This window comes from Strix aluco, chromosome Z (genome assembly GCF_031877795.1).
Source record: "Strix aluco isolate bStrAlu1 chromosome Z, bStrAlu1.hap1, whole genome shotgun sequence".
NCBI classification, from domain to species: Eukaryota; Metazoa; Chordata; class Aves; order Strigiformes; family Strigidae; genus Strix; species Strix aluco.
The window spans coordinates 62,763,438-62,783,770 of record NC_133971.1 but is presented as its reverse complement, the minus strand read 5'-3'; the positions used below and the strand labels follow the sequence as shown (position 1 = coordinate 62,783,770).

Here is a 20,333-nt window from a genome sequence, read left to right as displayed (position 1 = left end):
GCATATGCTGGCATGTGTGTAATCACCAGCAAGCATCAAAGCTTTACTACCGTGAGCAGGGTAAAGACACTTAAAGCTGGGTATTGAATGGCTTCAAGACAGACTCAGCTGCTGGAGATACCAGAGGGTCTGAGAGAAAAGCTGCTGGAAACACTGTCACATCTTGGGGTCAGCTACTAGTAAGATCATAGGTTCATCATCATAAGATCATAAGTTCATGTGTCCATGTATGAGACAAGATACTAGGTTCAGTGCATGTCCACAGCCAGTTCCTGGATGGATCCTCTGCATGTGCACATATGAGTATGTGTGCAAAGGGAATCTGAGTATCAGCAACTGGAGCAGGGTTGCAGGGCTCAGGCAGTCACATACCTAGGTACCAAAAACTTAAAAGACAGAGATATAGGAGCCAGCTATTGGAATAGACTGTCTAAGGACAGCTACCAGAGAAATCTGATTGTTCATTTGTATGTTTGTACATACGTATTTTGCACTAGTGGGCTTTGCCTTGAGTAGCCAGAGGGGAACAGGATGTGACTGCTGGTGTCATATGGTTGCTTGAGTGCTCTTTTTTCCTGCCTGTGTTGACCTATGCAGCCAGCCGTATATGTAGGTATATACATACTGCGTGCACGTACTGGGAATACATGTTCCATCTTGATACCTGATATCGACCTGGGGACATGGTGTTGCAGCAGCCTCACATCTATCAGGCTACCAGAGTTGGCAACTCTTACCAGGAAGTAAAAGATCACCACATTAATCTGAATCAGTTTTCAGAAGATGCACTAAAATTCTAACAAGGCATTTACAGAGATGCATTTTTTTATGTAAGAAAAAATTTGTTCCAACAAGAATGCTTCACTACTATCTATCCCTAGTAAGATTTACAACTGAAAAAGATCAAAGGTGAAACAGGACACCAGCTTGCTTGGCCATGATCCAATAAATCTTCATCAGCCTTAGTAATTTAACTTCTAAAGCAAATCAGAAACAAGCAGTACTCACTGAAATCAAGGCGGGTGGTAACTACAATGTATTTGTTAAATTATTCTCTTGCTTCCTGTTAAGTATATACACTGAGGCTCCCTTACTGCAGTTTTACAACACCGCAATCTGTACAGGGAAAACCTGGAAAGCACTTTTTCAGTATCAAAGATTTAATCTAATCCTTCAGCCTATTGGACAAACTGAGCAGCAAAAAAACCCCACCCATTAACACTAAAAAAAAAAAATCTAAGTTATTCAACTGATAAATGAAACTTCCATTTGTATTCCATTTTAAAAAGATGTCCATTTCTTATAATTGCAAAATTAAATCATCAATTAGATATTCAGTGCAAGAAATCTGTGATGACATTTTCAAGATATTAGGCAATTGCAAGTTTTGTACCCTTATCATTAAACCAGTATTTGATGGTGTTTAAATACAACCACTTCAAAAATTAATGGCTTGTGCCCCCGTATTCACATAAATAACACACAAATAATTGAAAGCCAGTGTATGAAGAATGAAGACTTGATGCTATGCAGCACTTCAAGGGCCATTAAATTACAGTTAACATTTTTATCTCATGAAATACTTATGCAACTTAAAGTGAGCAAAAAAAGGCTACAGTATACAACAAACCTCTAACTTCCATTTTATTTTTTTACATGTAGATAATGCAGGTCAAAAGCTATCTCAGCTTCCACAGCTATCTGCAAATGGGCCAAGGAGCATTCAGAACAAACAAGCCTGTAGCTTTAAGACATTACATGATTAAGAGCAATAATATATCCTACATTTTGGAAGAAAAAGCTCTTTCCAGAAATTAAGACACTCTCACAGCAATAAAGAACTTACAGTTCAAATCTAACCAACATGGTTCAAAACAATTGGAGGCCTATGAACAGGTCAGGACAGGACACAACCCTCTGAAGCATTTAAGAGTTTTGTGAACAGTATGGGATCCCCACGCAGATGAATATCCTCGGCCTGAAAAAAAACTTGCGCCACACTAACTCTGAAGTGCCTAATGGGAGCACAAGTCCTGTGTCATTTAACTCTCCACTCCATAGGTTTAGTTCAAGACCACACTTCCCACAGGAAAAGGTGTAAGTGGGGAGAGGCACTTCTTACCATCAGTAATGTTATACCTGAGCCAGTGACTGAAGTTACAGTAAAGAAAGGAAAAAATTACATATAGCTGAGAAAATGACTGGACTAACACTGTAACAGAAAATTCAACTTAAAATCAAAACTAGAAGCAACAGAAATGGACACAGAGGCCATTTTTGGAGGCTTATTCATACCTGTCAGTTGATGATGGGCTGACAGCAGCTGGTGCCTCAGATGGTTTTTCTTCTGGTTTTTCTTTAGGAGCACTCACAGGTCCAGATTCACAAGCAACTGCATCTGGTGCTGGTGGTGGAAGGACAGGAGCTGGCACAGAGGCAGCAACAGGGATTGATGCAGTGACTGGTGTGGGAGCTGCAGTTGTCAAGCTAATAGCAGTAGTAGCACTTGACTGCTGAGTCGCTGCAGCTGCTGCTTTGGGCTACAGGAGTACAACAGAATTCAGACACAGCACAAAGCTCCTAAATCCATGCTTTCTACAGTCAACACATTGATGAAACTCTGTTAAGAACATGTGGTTTGACATTGCTGTCTCCACATCAAGGATAACATTAAAACATTGCAAGACATTAAATCTATAATGCCTTTTACTGTGTTTAAACAGGCAACCGATAGCGTCACTAGAATACTTATTTAGACACCTCAGCAGTCACACTATTTGAGTATGAAGTGAAATGCAAAGGTAAGATGTAAATATTTATGGACCACAATACTCTAAAGGTGAATACCATCTTGTGTTTTTTACAAAAGCACATTTTTCAGAAGAAACTAAAGCAGTTGTCAAAAGACACCTGACAAGCGCAATAAGCATTAGGTTTTCTCACCACTCAAATTTGGAAAAAAGTGATAAAGACAGAAATCACATTTCATTATGAATGCTATTTGCTGGGAAGTGACATGCTAAAAAATTTAAACTTAACCTGCAACAAGTTTTACCTATGCACTCTCTACATTCAAAGCTCCACATAAATGTCATGTACTTCAGTTCTGCAGTGAGCACCAAACATCCAGCAGAATCAAGGACTACCAAATATACAGCAACAAATTTAGAGTGGGTAATACTTACATATAATCTTCACACTTCTATCGGAAACATGAATTTTGCTTGGATGTAGTATTAATCCCATTATATAGAAATTACATTTTTCAGAATGCACGTAACTTCCAGCTAAGGTATGGAGTTACATTTTTGAAAGCAGTATCACTGTAGTCCCTTACCTATGAATATTCTTAAGGACTGAAAAGGCTGACCCCCCCCCCCCTCTGCTTTACTGAGAGAAACAGCTGAACTTTAATAAAACACAACTACTTGTTCAAGGTGAATCTCTTTTCAGACAATGCTTGCTTAAACTAGGAAAAATGGATTTCCTCCTCTTGTCTGAAAGGAAAGGAAAGGCTGGGAATGTACAGCTTCCAACACAACAGGCAAAATAAAGATCATTTTAAGAAGCATTCAGTGAAAAACACTGGAACATGTCTGAGAATGAAAGTTAGCGGTTGTGCTTACATGACAGGGCATGTATTATCCAGAAAAGAATCAAGAAAAGGGAAACTGAACTTGAAGACTTAGCAAAAGGACCGTAACACTGAAGAAATGCCCCGCTCCAAAACACAGGTCCTTTAATATAAGGAGATACTGCATTTAGCAGTTCTTCATGGAGGTCTGTGTTTCTTCTGCTATAAACAAAAAAAGCTCTATTCCGAAATCCCATCTGCACCTGTCCTCTTGTACTGATAAATGCCTCCTCTACAGGCAAGCCACAGACCAGAATGTTGTTTGTTAACGAAGACAGCAGTAACAGTTATGTTCAAACAGAGAATCTAATGAGCCAATACCAGACAGAAGTGAAGGAAAAGTGAAGATAGGTTTTATTTGTCAGAAGGAGGACCTCCAACTCCAAAATTAACTTCACATCTCAAGACAGAGACGCAGCCAGTTTTATTCAGATCCCAAGGGTCTGGAATGCCTAGAAAAATCAGTGGCTTGATTCCCAGAAGCAATCTGGTGACTGATTCAGAGGAAAGACACTTCAAATACATGTCACAGTCATTCCTTTTAATTTGCCATTGCAGTCATTCAAAACTCATGGGTTTGTTGATTGGCATATGTATCCTTTCTCTACTGGTTTAAGCTGCTGAGCTCAACAAAAGAAACAGCCATGAATTCTGAAGAGCAACATGACAAGACTGAAGAGTTCTGTACAGAGGATTTAGTAACAAACTATCTAGGTTCCCTTCTTCCTTTTAATAATATCTCAGTGGAGAAATAACACAGAGAGACAACAAGGAAGAACAGTAAAATCAGCCACTGACAAATTTTTTCTTTGATATAAAATTCAGCACAGAACAACAAAAACAATCAGCATAGGCAAACTAGGACTGTGAAGCAGTATTTTGTATCCACTCGCAACAGCATTTATTTTTACTGTTGACCAAAACCTTCACATGATCAAATTCCACTGGTTTTAAGGATAGGTATATCCAATCACTCATCGCAATGAAAAAAAGAATGAAATGAATGCAATTTCCTTTTTAAAAATAATGACTACTCACTTTTGTCACCATAACCACCACAAAGTTCTTCTCATCTATTTTGTATTCTTTAAGAGCAGTATCATCATTAAGGATTTTACCTGGCAAATTAAACGGATACAAATTAAGAAGATGTTATTTAACAGATCATTAGATAATCTTGGGATTGCATCATATAAACGCAGTTCCAAACAAAACCATAAAAACACGTTTTATGCCCATTTATAAACATTAGTAATCCTACAAAAAGTGTTTAGCTATTAAGTTTTGGCAGTAGAACTACAAGCAGTTCTCCTCCTATGATGTCTAATTAGCTTGAAGGCTGTTGCCTAAGTGTTGAAAATGCTTCAAATCATTTGAAACAAGTATTAAATCTAGAAGAGTTATTGGACCTTTATCACAGATAGAAGTAATGTAGAGGAAAGGCTTTAGCATACAATAAGACTAACTGAATAACTTATGCCTGCTTACACACTCTAGACACAGTAGGAAAACTCTTTCCTGCTTATCTTGTTTGCCCTTGAGATGTAGTGAGCTACAGTTCCTGCCGCAGGCTAAAGTTATCTGCATTAGGTAAGTTTGTGACTTTATAACTTTAACAATTTGTTCTTAAAAGAAGGCTAAAGCATTAGAAAAAGCTAGAACTATTCTGTATCCTGCTACCTTGACAGAAGGAGGGAAAAAAAACCCAACTGATCAGACAAAACCAGAAACATGTTTGTTATACTACCACTTTCAATGTTTCATAAGCAGAGATTGTACTGTGGCAAAGTAGATTTGCCTCATGTCTACAAGAACTCAGATACACATTAAACAACATTGATTTTTTTTTTTTAGGATAAGATCATTTAGAGGTGGTACCACAAATCAGAAAATTAAATATGTATTTCAGCCAGTTTCATAGCACCTACTTCTACTACAGAATTTTCAGGAAATATTTTACAATTTTAATTGATTCATTTTCTGAAGATGTGCCAAGGACCACGTCCCTATTTCAAGAGCAAAATACACATTTTCATAACCATTCTCAGTGCTAGTGGAATACATCACTTAATTGCAACTAGCAGGACACATCCTTATTCTGATGATTGCAGAGAAATCAAGCAATGCATATGCATTACAGCACCTGGAACACAAATGAGGTGGCACTGCCCTACTTTCAACTGGTTCGACCAGTCTTGCAGGTCAAATACTCAAAAAAGTATTGTATGTACTGTAGTAGTAGTAATACCTGTAGCAGATGGTGCAGCATCCGACTCAGAACCTGCACAGGTTTACTTACAATTTTCTGCTTTATAGGCACTTCGGGCTAAGAGCCTGCACAATGTATATAGGCAGACATCCTATCTTCTCAGGACACACCACTGTCAGGGTTTCTAGACTTTACCCTAATACAGATGACAACACAACCCAACTACCTCACCGTTGAGTAGCATAACCTTTTTTAAAAAAAATTTGCAAGCATTTTTAATTACAAATGCTATACTTTTTATCAGGTTCAGTTGGGATATCACTCTGCTTAACCAAACCATGAAAATTCTAAAGCTCATTTTAATCAAAGTAAAAATGTCATCAACACACCCTTGTTGTATCTCCCGTTCAAGAAAAAAATACAGTCAATCTCTGGATCTAAATCTTATTTCCTACATTTCTACTGCTTGTGAGAGTTATACAATGCTGCAGATAAGTTCTGGCTTCCAAAAATACTCAAGCCAACATCATAGGATCTTACCCAACCCTTGATTTTTTTAATCACAGGAACATAATATTAAGAGTGTCATGCAATTACACATATTGCACAAGGCCATCTGCCTCGTTCATATTTCTTTATTATACATATGACTTTGACCTTCATGTTCTTGATGTGCCTTCCCTTCACTGAAGTACAAGGGACATAAAACTTGCTAAGAAACATAGCCCTGAGGAGTCCGTATAAACACGGAGAGACTCTCAACTTCTCTGCCATTATCATCTTTTTGTTGTGATCAGTGGCTTTAGCTTATTAGAAGTGGAAAACTACTACTGTTTACAAAGCAGTACACTGAAGAAATAAAAAGACCACCAAAGTTTCCTTCAAGCACAGTTTGAGAGGAAAAAGCACCAGAGTCAGTATTAGAACTTCTAAAGTTCTGACATGAAGTGAAAACAAAAAACTGTATCTGTGTATTAGTGCAAGTATGGACGAGTCAGGTAGAAAACAGTAAAAAAAATATTGCCAAAAAAATTCAAACTGTATTAGCTCAAATAAAGTAACTTCATGTCTTTATCTGACATTAGCCTGCTTTTTGCTAGCAGTAATACATGTTTCTAATGACAGAGCTTAAAAGTATTGAAAGTACCTTTGTGTAGCAAAGATTTGGTGGTGGGTTTTCTTTTGTCAACACAAAAGAAATAATCTGATTTTTAATTCTCTGACATATATGTAGGAATGCTTCAGCTATACACAGCATATACTGAACAAAAGACAAGAGTTAACCCAGAACATCAGATGTGATCTGCTTAAATCCCTATCTCTTGTAACAAAAGCTTTTTATACTTCACCTAGTATACCCTGTCCAGGACTAATGCTGTTAGCATATGATGCTGTAAGAGAAAGATAACAAGACACACACGTATTATAACCTGAAAAATTCAGATTCAAAGTTAAAAGTTCCCTTTGTTTCCAAGAGTCTCCCTTGTTGATTTGTTTTTCTGTTTGGTTTTTGGTTTATAACCTGTTTGCATTTCAGTACTTACAATCCTTAGAAGATTTAACATTCACATCAAACATAAAAAATAAGCTAGATTCAGATACAGTATCTTCAGAATATCCATTACCTGCATAAATTAGTTTTTGGCCAGCTACTGGAAAAACATCTTTTCCCCTTTCTGATTCAATCTTCTCTTTCAGTGCCTTCACCTAAAGCACAGAAACAGTCTTAATGAAAAAAAAAAGTTTCACCATACAAACCTAATTAAGTACACTTTGTTCTAAGTTTTAAATACTATAAGTTTTCAGTCCTATCTTGATTATGTCAAGTACACCAGTCTTCCAATGACGTCATTGTAACCACTTGCAGAGCAACATGTTCCCTTCCCAAATAACCTCTCGTGCTTAATCAAATTAGGTGATTTCTCCATGAGAAGTCTTTAAGTACGAGATTACAACACACTGAAAAAATGAGACATTTGGGCAAAAAATGCTTTTATCTACTGACCCATTTCCCTTCTTCCCCTCCCTTCTCTTTCTCTGAATGCAGGGGGTACATAGCTACACACAGCTGACGGTTTCCTTCCTAATGACTCTTCAGGGAATGCCAGGTTTTTTGGTAAGGTCACCATGACATTCGATTTAACTCACTGGAATGACTCAAAGCCTCGATATGCAATACTTGTGCAAACTGTCCAGTTCATTTTAAACAAGTAGTTTTCAACTCCTTTCCCTCCCCTGTAATTTCTGGAGCTTTGCATAGCAATTTTAAGCCTACACATGAAAGCATTTTACCTTATTTACTTGCTTACGCAGACCACTGACATACAGTCCACACTTTCAGAGCACCACATACAATAGATCAAATGACACTGTGTTAGTTGTCATGTATCAGAATGTCCGTATTCTCTGGAAAGACTGCGTAACACTATCCTGAGGAGATACAGGATGTCCCTGTAGAAGCTCTTCTGTACTGATACATCTGAAATCCTATTTTAAGACAAACTGCCTGTATACAAACATCCATTCTTCTTGCTTCCTGACACACTCCCAATATATGTAAGGCAAAGACACCAATCTGTTATGAACTTACTACTACAAACTAACTCCATCTTCTAAAGTTTTTTTTCCCTGAGAATTCATGAAACGCTGAAATCAAGATGCATATACCTAGCTATTAAACAGCTAAGCACATGACAATGCATTTATCTTGACAGCTTAATAGGACTAGCAATAATGTGTGCCATAGGTAGCTGTAGTATTACCATTTTTTGTTAATTTTCAAAGCTGTAGTTCACTGTTAGGGTTGCGTGAGTAGTAAATATACTGAAACGGTATCTTCAGGTGCTAAATGGTATATATTTACTGAGCTTTGTGATTCCTGTCACCCACTTCCCATGCTTCCTGGCTTCACTTTATTCTTCTGTTAATCATGTCTTAGACCTTTGTGTTAACTTTCCACTTTTCCCTCATTGTCCCCTCGCTTCTCCCTCTTCCTCTCAGATTTTATTTCCGTGTTTCTTTATCAATCTTTTTAATAGGCTCATCCTTTCAGTTTGGATAAACCAAACTGACACTCTGTCCTGATTTTGGCCAGGACAGAATTAACTTTCCTTGAGCTGGGAGGGAGCACAGCTGGAGGGCCGGGCCTAGATTGGCCACTGGAGTATTCCATATCATGTGGCATTAGTTGGGATCGATCCTGGGGGCAGCCGGCATACTGGTCAGTGGGTGGTGAGCAGCCACATTGTGTACTACCCATCTGGACTTCCACTGTTACTGTTGTTTTGTTACCAACACTAAACTGTTGGGGTTTTTTTGTTTTTTTTTTTTTTTTAATTCAACCTGCTGCCTTTTTGTCGCTCCCCTATTTTACTGGGGGGGGGGGGGGGGGAGGTAAGTGACTGGCTGCGTGTTGGCTACCGGCTGAGTTCAAACCATGACACACTCACAATGGCATTGCATCTTTTCAGCAGTATACATAAAAAGGAGTGTTTGTTTCACCAGGCTTCATGACCCAGCAGAGGAGGCCTGCAGAACCAAACCTCTCCTCTAAGTTTATATCGGATGTAGGTGGTTAAATCACTAACCACAAAAGGATACAGAACACAATGACTTCCGTCTACAGGGCTACTCCTAAATAGGAAGCCAACTCTTCTTTTTCCTTAGCAGATGGAAAAAGGATGCTTTTGGTATTAAAATAAACATGCCATGCCAGCCCCTGCTAAAAGCTTCAGAATCAGTCTCCAGCCAACCAGCTGCTTTTCCATGGCAAAACAGCAGCTCACTGCCATCCATAAGTCTTCAGGCAGGGTCAAACCATCACTCATTTTAGTAACAATTTGCTGATAGGATCACAATTCACATGCACTTACTTTATGAAAGTCTGTTCTATCCCTGGATTTACATTTATTTTAAAAGAGTATTTCCTTGAAAACTAAGAATCTAATTTGTGAATTCCTCCCCAGTTATTATTTAAGGCTGCAAGCCACTCACAACCAAACAGGCCCTTCTGGGCACAGATAAGCCATCAAGCAGTTTCTTCTGAATTTCAAAATACTAGATACTTCAGGCAACTCCAGTTAAGTGTCCTGCACCCACCAGGGCAAATTAAACCCCTGAATCGTGTTAAAAGCCTGCTATGTTTTCAAATGCCTACTTTTTAAACACATTGCTTACCTGTTAATATATTTATGCGCTTGTACTCATCACTCAAAAGATGGATGTCTCAAAGCTTCCTCTTTCATTCACAGTGACTGCATTTGTCATGAATTTCTAACAAATATCTCTAATGTGATCAGCTGGTATAATCTATTTTGGGGGAGAAAATTAAGGCTTGTTTCATGCCCACTGCACTCAAATCAAGCTACTGGTTTCAAATGTCTGCTTTGTCTTCCTCATGTTTTACTGTTTGAGTTCTTTTCCAGACTACAGTCTTTTTCCCACAAGTAACAAACCCAAAACCTGTTCTCTCAAATAAAAATGTATGAACAGCTAAATGTGATAGTTTAGGTCAGGACACACTAAATGTATGTGTTAATTACTACACAATAATTGGATCCATGCGAAAAAGTTAAGATATTTACTGTAGTAAAATATTGATGGTAAAATTCCAATGATCCATTTGCCTTTGCTGTCCAGCTCATGGGCAGTGCTTCCCCATACTACAATGGGAGTGATGTACTGCCCTCTTCCAAAACCTGATGTATAAGTCTGAAACAAATGACAGGGCTATGCTTTCATCCCTTTGGCAGGTGGCACTCCTCTCCAGACATTGGCAAACTGCAGTTTACACTTTGGGGCCAAGGGAATTGAGAAAAAAATGTTATGATGATGGTTAAATACAAGCAGTATTCATAGAAGAGTTTGGACTGGAAGGGACCTTTCATGGTCATCTAGTCCAATCCCCCCTGCAATGAGCAGGGACATCTTCAACTACATCAGGTTGCTCAAAGCCCCGTCCAACCTGATCTTGAATGTTTCCAGAGATGGGACATCTACTACCTCTGTGGGCAACCTGTTCCAGTATTTCACCACCCTCATTGTAAAAAACTTCTTCCTTACATCTAGCCTGAATCTACCCTTTTTTAGCTTAAAACCATTACCCCTTGTCCTATCCTAAAAAGTTTGTCCCCATCCTTCTTATAAGCCCCCTTTAACTATTGAAAGGCTACAATGAGGTATCCCTGGAGCCTTCTTTTCTCGAGGCTGAACAACTCCAACCCTCTGCCTTTCCTTCCAGGAGAAGTGTTCCATCCCTCCAATCATTACTCTGTCCCTCCTCTGGACCCACGCCAACAGGTCCATGTCTTTCCTGTGCTGAGGACTCCAGAGCTGGACACAGCACTCCAGGTGGGCTCTCACCAGAGCAGAGTAAGAAGGGCAGAATCACCTCCCTCAACCTGCTGGCTATGCTTCTTGTTATGCAGCCCACGATACAGTTGGCCTTCTGGGCTGCAAGCGCACATTACTGGCTCATGTCCAGCCTTTCATCCACCAGTATGCCCAAGTCCTTCTCCACAGGGCTGCACTCAATCCCTTCATCCCTCAGCCTGTACTGATACTGATCCAGGTGCAGGACCTTGCACTTGGCCTTGTTGAACTTCATGATGTTCACAGGGGTCTGCTTCTCGAGCTTGTCCAGGTCCCTCTGGATGGCATCCCATCCCTCAGGTGTGTCAACTGCACCACTCGGCTTGGTGTTGTCTGCAAACTTGCTGAGGGTGCACTCAATCCCATCGCCTATGTTGTTTATGAAGATATTAAACAGTACCGGTCACAATATGGACCCCCAAGGGACACCACTCATCACTGACCTGTCACTGATCTCCATCTGGACATTGAAGCATTGACCACTACACTCTGGGTGTGACCATCCAGCCAATTCCTTATCTACTAAAAAGCGCACCCATCAAATCTGTATCTCCAATTAAGAGACTAATGTGTCAAAGGCCTTACAGAAGTCCAGACAGATGATGTCTGTAGCTCTTCCCTTGTTCACTGATGTAGTCACTTCATTACAGAAGGCCACTAGGTTGATCAGGCAAGACTTGCCCTTGGTGAAGCCGTGATGGTTATCTCGAATCACCTCCCTGTCCTCCACGTGCCTTAGCATAGCTTCTAGGAGGATCTTTTCCGTGATCTTCCCAGGCACAAGGGTGAGGCTGACAGGTCAGTAGTTCCCAGGGTCCTCTCCTTTCTACCCTTTTTTAAAATGGGTGGTATGTTTCCCTTTTGCCAGTCACCAGGGACTCCACCTAACTGCCATGACTTTTTACATATCATGGAGAGTGGCTTGACAACTATGTCAGCCAATTTCCTCAGGACTCTGGGATACATCTCGTCAGGTTCCTTAGACTTACGTATGTTCAGGTTCCTGAGGTTGTCACAAACCTGATCTGCTCTTACAGGGGGAGGGACTTTGCTCCCCCATCCCCCATCTTGCAGTCCATCCACTCGAGAGGTGTGGGAAGAGAGATTGCCAGTGAAGACTGAGGCAAAAAAGTTGAGTACCTCTCAGCCTTTTCCTCATCTGTTGTTACCAGTTTGCCAGTTGTGTTCATCAGTGGGGGGTACACTTTCTTTGACCTTCCTTTTCCAGCTGATATAGAAGCCCTTCTAATTCTTTGCATCTCTTGCTAAGTTCAGCTCCAGCCACAACTGCGCCTTCCTGACCCCATCCCCACACAACTGGGCAGCATCCCCATACTCTTCCCAGGATACTTGTCCCTGCTTCCACTGCCTGTGCATTTCCTTCTTGCCCTTTAGTTTGTCCAGCAGGTCCTCACTCATCCATGCCCTCCTCTTGCCTTCCTTTCCTCATTTCTTACACCTGGGGATTGAGAGCTCTTGTGCTCTATGGAAAGCATCCTTAAAGATCTGCCAGCCCTCTTCTGCTCCCTTGTCCCTGAGGGCAGTTTCCCAGCAGGTCCTATTGACTAACTCCTTGAAGAGCTGCAATATTGCTTTCCTAGAATTCCTGACTTTTATCCCTCAGGATTGCAAACTCCACCAGTGCAGGATCACTGCAGCCCAGACTGCCTTCAATCTTGATGTCACCAATTAGCTCACTTGCCTTGGTGACCATCAGGTCCAGTATCACATACCCTCTGGTAGGGCTGTCTATTACCTGAATTGCTTATGGCACGCCATGCTACTTTTCCAGCAGATGTCAGGGTGGTTGAAGTCCCCCAGCAAGACAAGAGTCCGTGAGCGTGATGCCTCCTGTAGCTGGAGTAAGAAGGCTTTGTCAGTAGGCTCCCCTTGATTGGGCAGTCTGTAGTAAACACCAACCACAAGGTTGCCTTTGTTACTTCAGTCTTTAATTCCCACCCAAAGGTTTCAACTTGCTTGTGGCTATTCTTCAGAGACAGCTCTTCACAATCTATGCACTTCTTGACATAGAGGGCAACCCCTCTGCACCTCCTTCCTCATCTGTCCCTTCTGAAAAGCCTGTAGCCATCAACAGCTTCACTACAGTCATGGGATTTGTCCCATCAAGTTTCAGTAATGGCATCTAGGTCATAGCTTTCTAGCAGCATGGTAGCTTCCAATTCCTCCTGTTTGTTGCCCATGCTGTGCACATTGGTGTAGAGGCACTTCAGCTGGGCTGTTGGCCATGTCATCTTCTTAGAGGAACACACCTTAATTCCTTTGACATATTTCACCAGTGTTTCCCTGTTGTTTCCAATTACCTCAGGAGCCCCTGGCTCACCTTTGTAAGACTTCAAGTGTGCTGCAGTGTACCCAGCATGTCTCAGAGCAACACACTGAGGGTCCTCACTGGCACCATGTCCCTCTAACCTTGGCATGTCGTCACAAGCAAGCCTGGTATTATCCCCCTCCCCCTTCAAGTCTAGTTTAAAGCTCCATCAATGAGCTCCACTAGCTTGTGAGCAAAGACTCTCTTCCCTCTTTGAGAAACATGAATCCCATCCAACACCAGCAGGCCTGGTACTGTATAGACCATCCCATTACCAAAAAAAATGAAGTTGTAGCAGTGACATCAGCCATGGAGCCATGTATTAATAGACTGGGTCTGTCTATTTCTTCCAGTGTCACTGTCTGCAACTGGAAGGACAGAGGAAAAAGTTATCTGTGCTCCAGATTCCCTTACCAACCGTCCTAAGGCCCTGAAGCCTCTTTTGATTGCCCTTGGACTACATGTTGTGGCTTCATCACCACCCGCATCAAAGAGCAATAACGTGTAATAGTCTGAGGGCTGTACGAGGCTAGGAAGCTTCCTAGGGAAGTCCTTAACCCAGGCCCCAGTGAGGCAGCAGACTTCCCCAAGAGGAGGATCTGTCTGGCATATTGGACTCTCTCTTCCACTCAGCAGGGAGTCACCTACAACTATAACTCGTCTTTTCTTCCTCACAGGGGTGGTCGTGATACAAGGGTATGCACTTCTGACTTTGGCAACACCTCTCGTGTAGATGGACCACCATCCAATATCATCCACTGACTGACCTTCTACATCAGAGCCTCATATCTGTTGTATACAGGCACCTGGGAAGGCGACATAGGCAAGGAGGGGGTTTGCTTGCCATCCCAAGCGTGGACTTGCTTACATTCTCTCCTTTCCTTTAAGCTACTGCCTTCTGCCTGGTGAGGGGAAGATACAGGATCCCCTTTGTTTGGTTTTTTTTTTTTTTTTCTGGTGGCTGTTCCTGTTTCTGTCTCGGGGAGGGCAAAGCATGCTTCCACTAGTCTACCTCCATCTCAGACTCACAGATGCTCCTTAAATCTTTGTACTTCCTCTTGTAGCTCTGCCACCGGGCTGAGCAGATCATCCACTTGGTCACATATCACACAGCTGTTCTTACTACTGTCATCCATTACTAGTGAAAGCCGCTGGCACAACCCACAGCCTGAGACATGGATGGCTGCATGTTTTTGTGGGAGCTCTGTCTGGGTTGCCACATCCATTCCGGTGAGTGGAGAGGACTTCGCTTTCTGCTGGTGGATACCATTGCTAAGCTCCTTCTGAGATGATGATGACCATGAACTCAACTCACATCTTGAGCTCGTAGGGTGACGACACCCTTTCTGGGTGCCCTTCTGCATGAACTGCCATGCAAACCGACACACCATGCTCTGTTTGCCCACTCTGGTCACAGTGCTCCTTGTCATGCCCACTCCCTCAGCTGCTTTTTATAGGGGCGGGGGGGGCGGGGGGGGGGGGGGGCGGGCAGTGGGGCTGCCATTGCTCTGGCAATGCAGCCAGTCTCCTGTGAGAGCTGCCAGCTCCTGAAAGGTCTCTCTGCTGCCCTGGCATTTCCCCGACTCAGGAAATCCTGCTGCACATCAAGAGCTGCCACTCCACTGCAGATCAGACCAGGTCAGGTCCAGAGCAGCTCCCCTCAGCGTCAAGTTTATACTGCAGTTCTAGCACACCTGGTACACGTGCACTGTAGGGTGATTACCTCATATTCAAACCTCAATAGTAAACAGTTAACTTCCAATCCCCACTGGGTTTTCACACAAGGTAACATGGTTGTTGAAGGGTGAATGAATTCATGCAACCACTCCTTGACTTTCCAATTCTTTGGTATGACCATGTATGGGACAAAGTTTATCTCTGTTGGTCGAGGATTGTAATCAGTGATCCACCTGAGTTGCAGTCAGTGCTAATCAAAGTGATACCTGCAGTTCTACTATGAATGCTCCTTCTAAGAGGTCAGGCAGTTGAGGTATCAAAGGGGTATCATTACTCATTTCCACAGTAACAATGCCAAATACTTAATGTCTTTATGGATCCTTAAGATATCCATTCCTCAAAAAAGTCAGTGCCCAAGATGCAAAGGTAAGTCCCATTACAACATCATGAGGTTTACAGTTTCCTCTAGCGAGACTGAATTCAGCTTCTACTACATGAAGCTTCCGCTGGCCTATATAGAGATAATGTTAACTTACCTGTAAGTTACTGTTACCCTACATACATTATTAACACACAAGCTCCAGTAGGAGCACTGCCTGCTAGACCCATATTCCGAGTATGAACCCTCAGGCTCCACAAGATTACACCCAGGAAAACTAACTTGGCAGCCATAGGCAGTCATGGACATTCAAGAGACCACACTTCAGCTGTAGAACCCCCTTCCACAGCCCAAAAGCTCACTTTGGATCCCATTCCTGACATCACTTTTATTAATGTTGTGGTTTGGGTCCAGACAAGCTAAACACATACATTAATTACTGTGCAATAACTGGATTCATGTGAAGCAGCTTGGTATTTATTGCCTTGCTGAAGTAGTTCTTATTAATGCAAATAACACCACAAAGTTACATGAAAGCAGTCATCTCTGCCTCCCCTTTGCTTTCTGACAGGAGCAGGGCTGCGAGCAGTCAGGAGGAACAGTGTGCTGGGTTGGTGGTGCCAGCTGCCTTTTCTTGGAGCATGGTGACTCCAGCTGTGCAAGCTTGGTTGCAGGCACCCCTAGAGGGCCTCCACAGCCAGGTGTCACAAACTACAGAATCACAGAATCATCTAGGTTGGAAAGGACCTTGAAGATCATCTAGTCCAACCATCAACCCAACACTGACAGTTCCCAAATACACCATATCCCTCAGCGCTATGTCAACCCGACTCTTAAACACCTCCAGGGATGGGGACTCCACCACCTCCCTCAGCAGCCCATTCCAACACCTAATAACCCGTTCTGTAAAGAAATGCTTCCTCATATCCAGTCTAAACCTTCCATGGTGCAACTTGAGGCCATTCCCTCTTGTCCTATCGCTTGTTACTTGGTTAAAGAGACTCGTCCCCAGCTCTCTGCAACCTCCTGTCAAGTAGTTGTAGAGGGCGATGAGGTCTCCCCTCAGCCTCCTCTTCTCCACACTAAACAACCCCAGTTCCCTCAGCTATTCCTCGTACAACATGTGCCCCAGACCCTGCACCAGCTTTGGTGACCTTCTTTGGACACGCTCGAGTAATTCAATGTCCTTTTTGTAGTGAGGGGCCCAAAACTGAACACAGTCATCGAGGTGTGGCCTCACCAGTGCCGAGTACAGGGGTAAGATCACTTCCCTGTCCCTGCTGGCCACGCTATTGCTGATACAAGCCAGGATGCCATTGGCCTTCTTGGCCACCTGGGCACACTGCTGGCTCATGTTCAGCCGGCTGTCAATCAACACCCCCAGGTCCCTCTCTGACTGGCAGCTCTCCAGCCACTCCTCCCCAAGCCTGTAGCGCTGCTGGGGGTTGTTGTGGCCCAAGTGCAGCACCCAGCATTTGGCCTTATTGAAGCTCATACAGTTACAGTGGTACTGAACATAGGAATGAACTACACATTTGCTCCTCAAAGAACAGAGGCAATCTTTGGCCAAACCCTGCCAATACAGTGGCCATGACTAGCTGCTTAAAGGAATTTGAAAAAAAACAAAAACGCTGAACAGAGAAGGCCATTACAGTTTTCAGTACTGGTCTTTATTCTCTGTACTTGCCATATATGTCAAACCATTTAAGAACAGATCACATACTGAAGTCAAACACAAGTTACTTTAGTTCTCAGATACATTTCTCCAGCTAACAGTTTACAAAAATCTAAAACAAATTTAAGCTTAACATAGCTCGGGTAATTTACCGTATTTTGCTAACTGTATCCATAGACACACTGCCACTTGTAAACGCAAAGATCATGAACTGAGGCCTTATTTAAATGAACTCTACTATTCTCTCTACTATGAACTTTTGCCAAAGATATCTATATGTTATGGTGACTGACAGTAACTTAACACTAGAATCATAGAACAGTTTGGATTAGAAAGGACCTTAAAGATCATCTAGTTCCAACCCCCTCTTGCCATGGGCAGGGACACCTTCCACTAGATCAGGTTGCCCAAAGCCCCATCCAATCCAGCCCTGAACACTTCCAGGGAGGGAGGGGGCAGCCACGACTTCTCTGGGTAACCTGCTTCAGTGTCTCACCACCCCCATAGTGAAGAATTTCTGCCTTACATCTAACCTAAATCTACCCTCTTTCAGTTTAAAACCATTACTCCTTGTCCTATCACTACACCCTCTGATAAAGAGTTCCTCCCCATCTTTCCTTTAGGTCCCCTTTAAGCACTGGAAGGCTGCCAGAAGGTCTCCCAGAGCCTTCTCTTCTCCAGGCTCATCAAACCCAACTGTCTCAGCCTGTCCTCATAGGGGAGATGCTCCAGCCCTCTGATCATCTTCATGGCCTCCTCTGGACTCACTTGAGCAGGTCAATGTCCTTCTTATGTTGGAGCTGAACACAGTACTCCAGGTGGGGTCTCATGAGAGGGAAATAAAGGGACAGAATCACTTCCCTTAACCTGCAAGCTACACTTCTGTTGATGCAGCCCAGGATACGGTTGGCTTTCTGGGCTGTGAGCACACATTGCTGGCTCATAGTCAGTTTTCCATCCACTAATATCCCCAAGTCCTCTGCAGGGCTGCTCTCAATTTACTCATTGCCCAGCCTGTATTTGTACTCAGGATCACCTTGACCCATGTGCAGGACCTTGTTGAACTTCATGAGCTTTGAACAGCCCCACCTCTCCTGCCTGTCCAGGTCCAGCTGGATGGCACATCCCTTCCCTCCAGCGTGTCGACCACACCACACAGCTTGGTGTCATCCATGAACTTTCTGAGGGTGCACTTAACCCCACTGCCAAGTCGCCAACAAAGATGTTAAACATCATGAGCTCCAAATTATTAATTAAAAACTCCATAATGTAGTTCAAGTTGTTCCTATAAATCTGAAAATACATTAAATGGTCAAGTAACTTCCATAAAATACATTTCAGAACACTGTTTAAATGTTTTATACAGAACAGTAATTTACATAAGGGAATCTGTCATATCTCAAATGAATTCACTTAAGTGACCATACCTACTCTAAGGAGCAAATTTAAGTACTATAGCTTGAATCTGCAAGAGAATGCAGTCAGCTGCAGATGTCAGCATTCTCCTGTTAGAGGCAGAAGTTCAAGAAACACACAGGCTAAAAAAAGTTTTTATAAACAGTGCCTGCCTGTTCTTTTGGCTTTCATCACCACCTAGAAACACTTCATTTGCAGAGGATACAATACTAATTCTCAGAATAAAAAAGGAATAAATAACATCAGATACATCCAATTTAACAGTAACATGCTAGTGGCATGAATTTCCTCTTGCAATTCTAACTGGAGTGATGGAAGACTTAGCACCCACTAATGAGAAGATATTCATTCCCTTAATTCTGCCAACAGAGAAGAAGAATACATGAGCTCTTTCTAAACAACCTGTGTGTGGGACACAGTAGTCTGAACCACCTTCATTTAGATTTAAACTGTAAATGCTACTTTTTCAGGGAGACCAAAAAAAAAAAAAGCCCTCTCACTGCTCTTCAGAAAGGCAGCTGCATTTTCCAGCTAGTGGTACAGTAAACTGCTGAAAAGAGCAACAACCCAGACTTTGCCTCTAGCAAATTAGGTTGCAAAAAAATCTGGACTCAGCATCACCATCAATTTAGGGTTATTAAGTGAAAATTCATTTCAGTAAAACACACCCAGCACACTGATCTGTCAAACTCAGAAAGCAGGTTTAACATATACAGTCAACCTCTGCATCCATAACATTATGACATATTTTTCCTCAGAAATACAGACCCATAAACCAAACCTTCAGGCCACCTAGCTTTATTCCACCTGATCAGAATTCAAAATACATTTCAGTCCTTAGAGATTCCCATTTTTCTTCTGCTCTAATAAATTTTGCAGCAGAATAAAGGGAACTTACACTTTATGACAATACCCTTAAGAGCAGCATCAAATCATCTGCAAAGACTTACCCTAAAGATTTAGAATTGCACACTTAAACACTACAGTGCCTAACCTACAAGACGATTTTCTTCTGCCCCCTATGAATTGTCATTACAATTAAAGAGGAAGTGGTCAGAGACCTGCTACATCACTTGGATGCACACAAGTCTACGGAACTGGATGGGTTACACCCAAGGGTGCTGAAAGAGTTGGCAGATGTGCTCGCCAAGCCACTTTCCATGATTTACCTGAAGTCATGATTAACTGGGAGGTCTCATTGGACAGAGGGTAGCAAACCACAGAATCATCTAGGTTGGAAAAGACCTTGAAGATCATCTAGTCCAACCATTAACCTAACACTGACAGTTCCCAAATACACCAGATCCCTCAGCGCTATGTCAACCCGACTCTTAAACACCTCCAGGGATGGGGACTCCACCACCTCCCTGGGCAATCCATTCCACTGCCTAATAACCCGTTCTGTAAAGAAATACTTCCTGACATCTAGTCTAAACCTTCCCTGGCACAGCTTGAGGCCATTCCCTCTTGTCCTATCGCTTGTTACTTGGTTAAAGAGACTCATCCCCAGCTCTCTGCAACCTCCTGTCAAGTAGTTGTAGAGGGTGATGAGGTCTCCCCTCAGCCTCCTCTTCTCCAGACTAAACATCCCCAGTTCCCTCAGCTGCTCCTCATACGACCTGTGCTCCAGACCCTTCACCAGCT

The 20,333-nt window shown here is 42.4% G+C and overlaps 1 protein-coding gene across 4 annotated transcripts in view; it reads right to left on the bottom strand.

Moving 5' to 3' along the window:
- RAD23B (RAD23 homolog B, nucleotide excision repair protein) overlaps window positions 1-20,333 on the bottom strand; it is a 45,802-nt gene that overhangs the window by 14,990 nt on the left and 10,479 nt on the right. For 2 of the 4 annotated variants that reach the window (XM_074811566.1, XM_074811567.1), the window contains exons 2-5: window positions 12,970-13,070; window positions 7,469-7,550; window positions 4,673-4,752; window positions 2,296-2,540 (exon numbers count right to left, since the gene is read on the bottom strand). In XM_074811566.1, coding sequence (XP_074667667.1) covers window positions 2,296-2,540; window positions 4,673-4,684 — 257 coding nt within the window. In that variant the 5' untranslated portion in view covers window positions 4,685-4,752; window positions 7,469-7,550; window positions 12,970-13,070. The remainder of the gene's footprint in view (window positions 1-2,295; window positions 2,541-4,672; window positions 4,753-7,468; window positions 7,551-12,969; window positions 13,071-20,333) is intronic. The other 2 variants (XM_074811565.1, XM_074811568.1) reach the window with 1 other exon arrangement.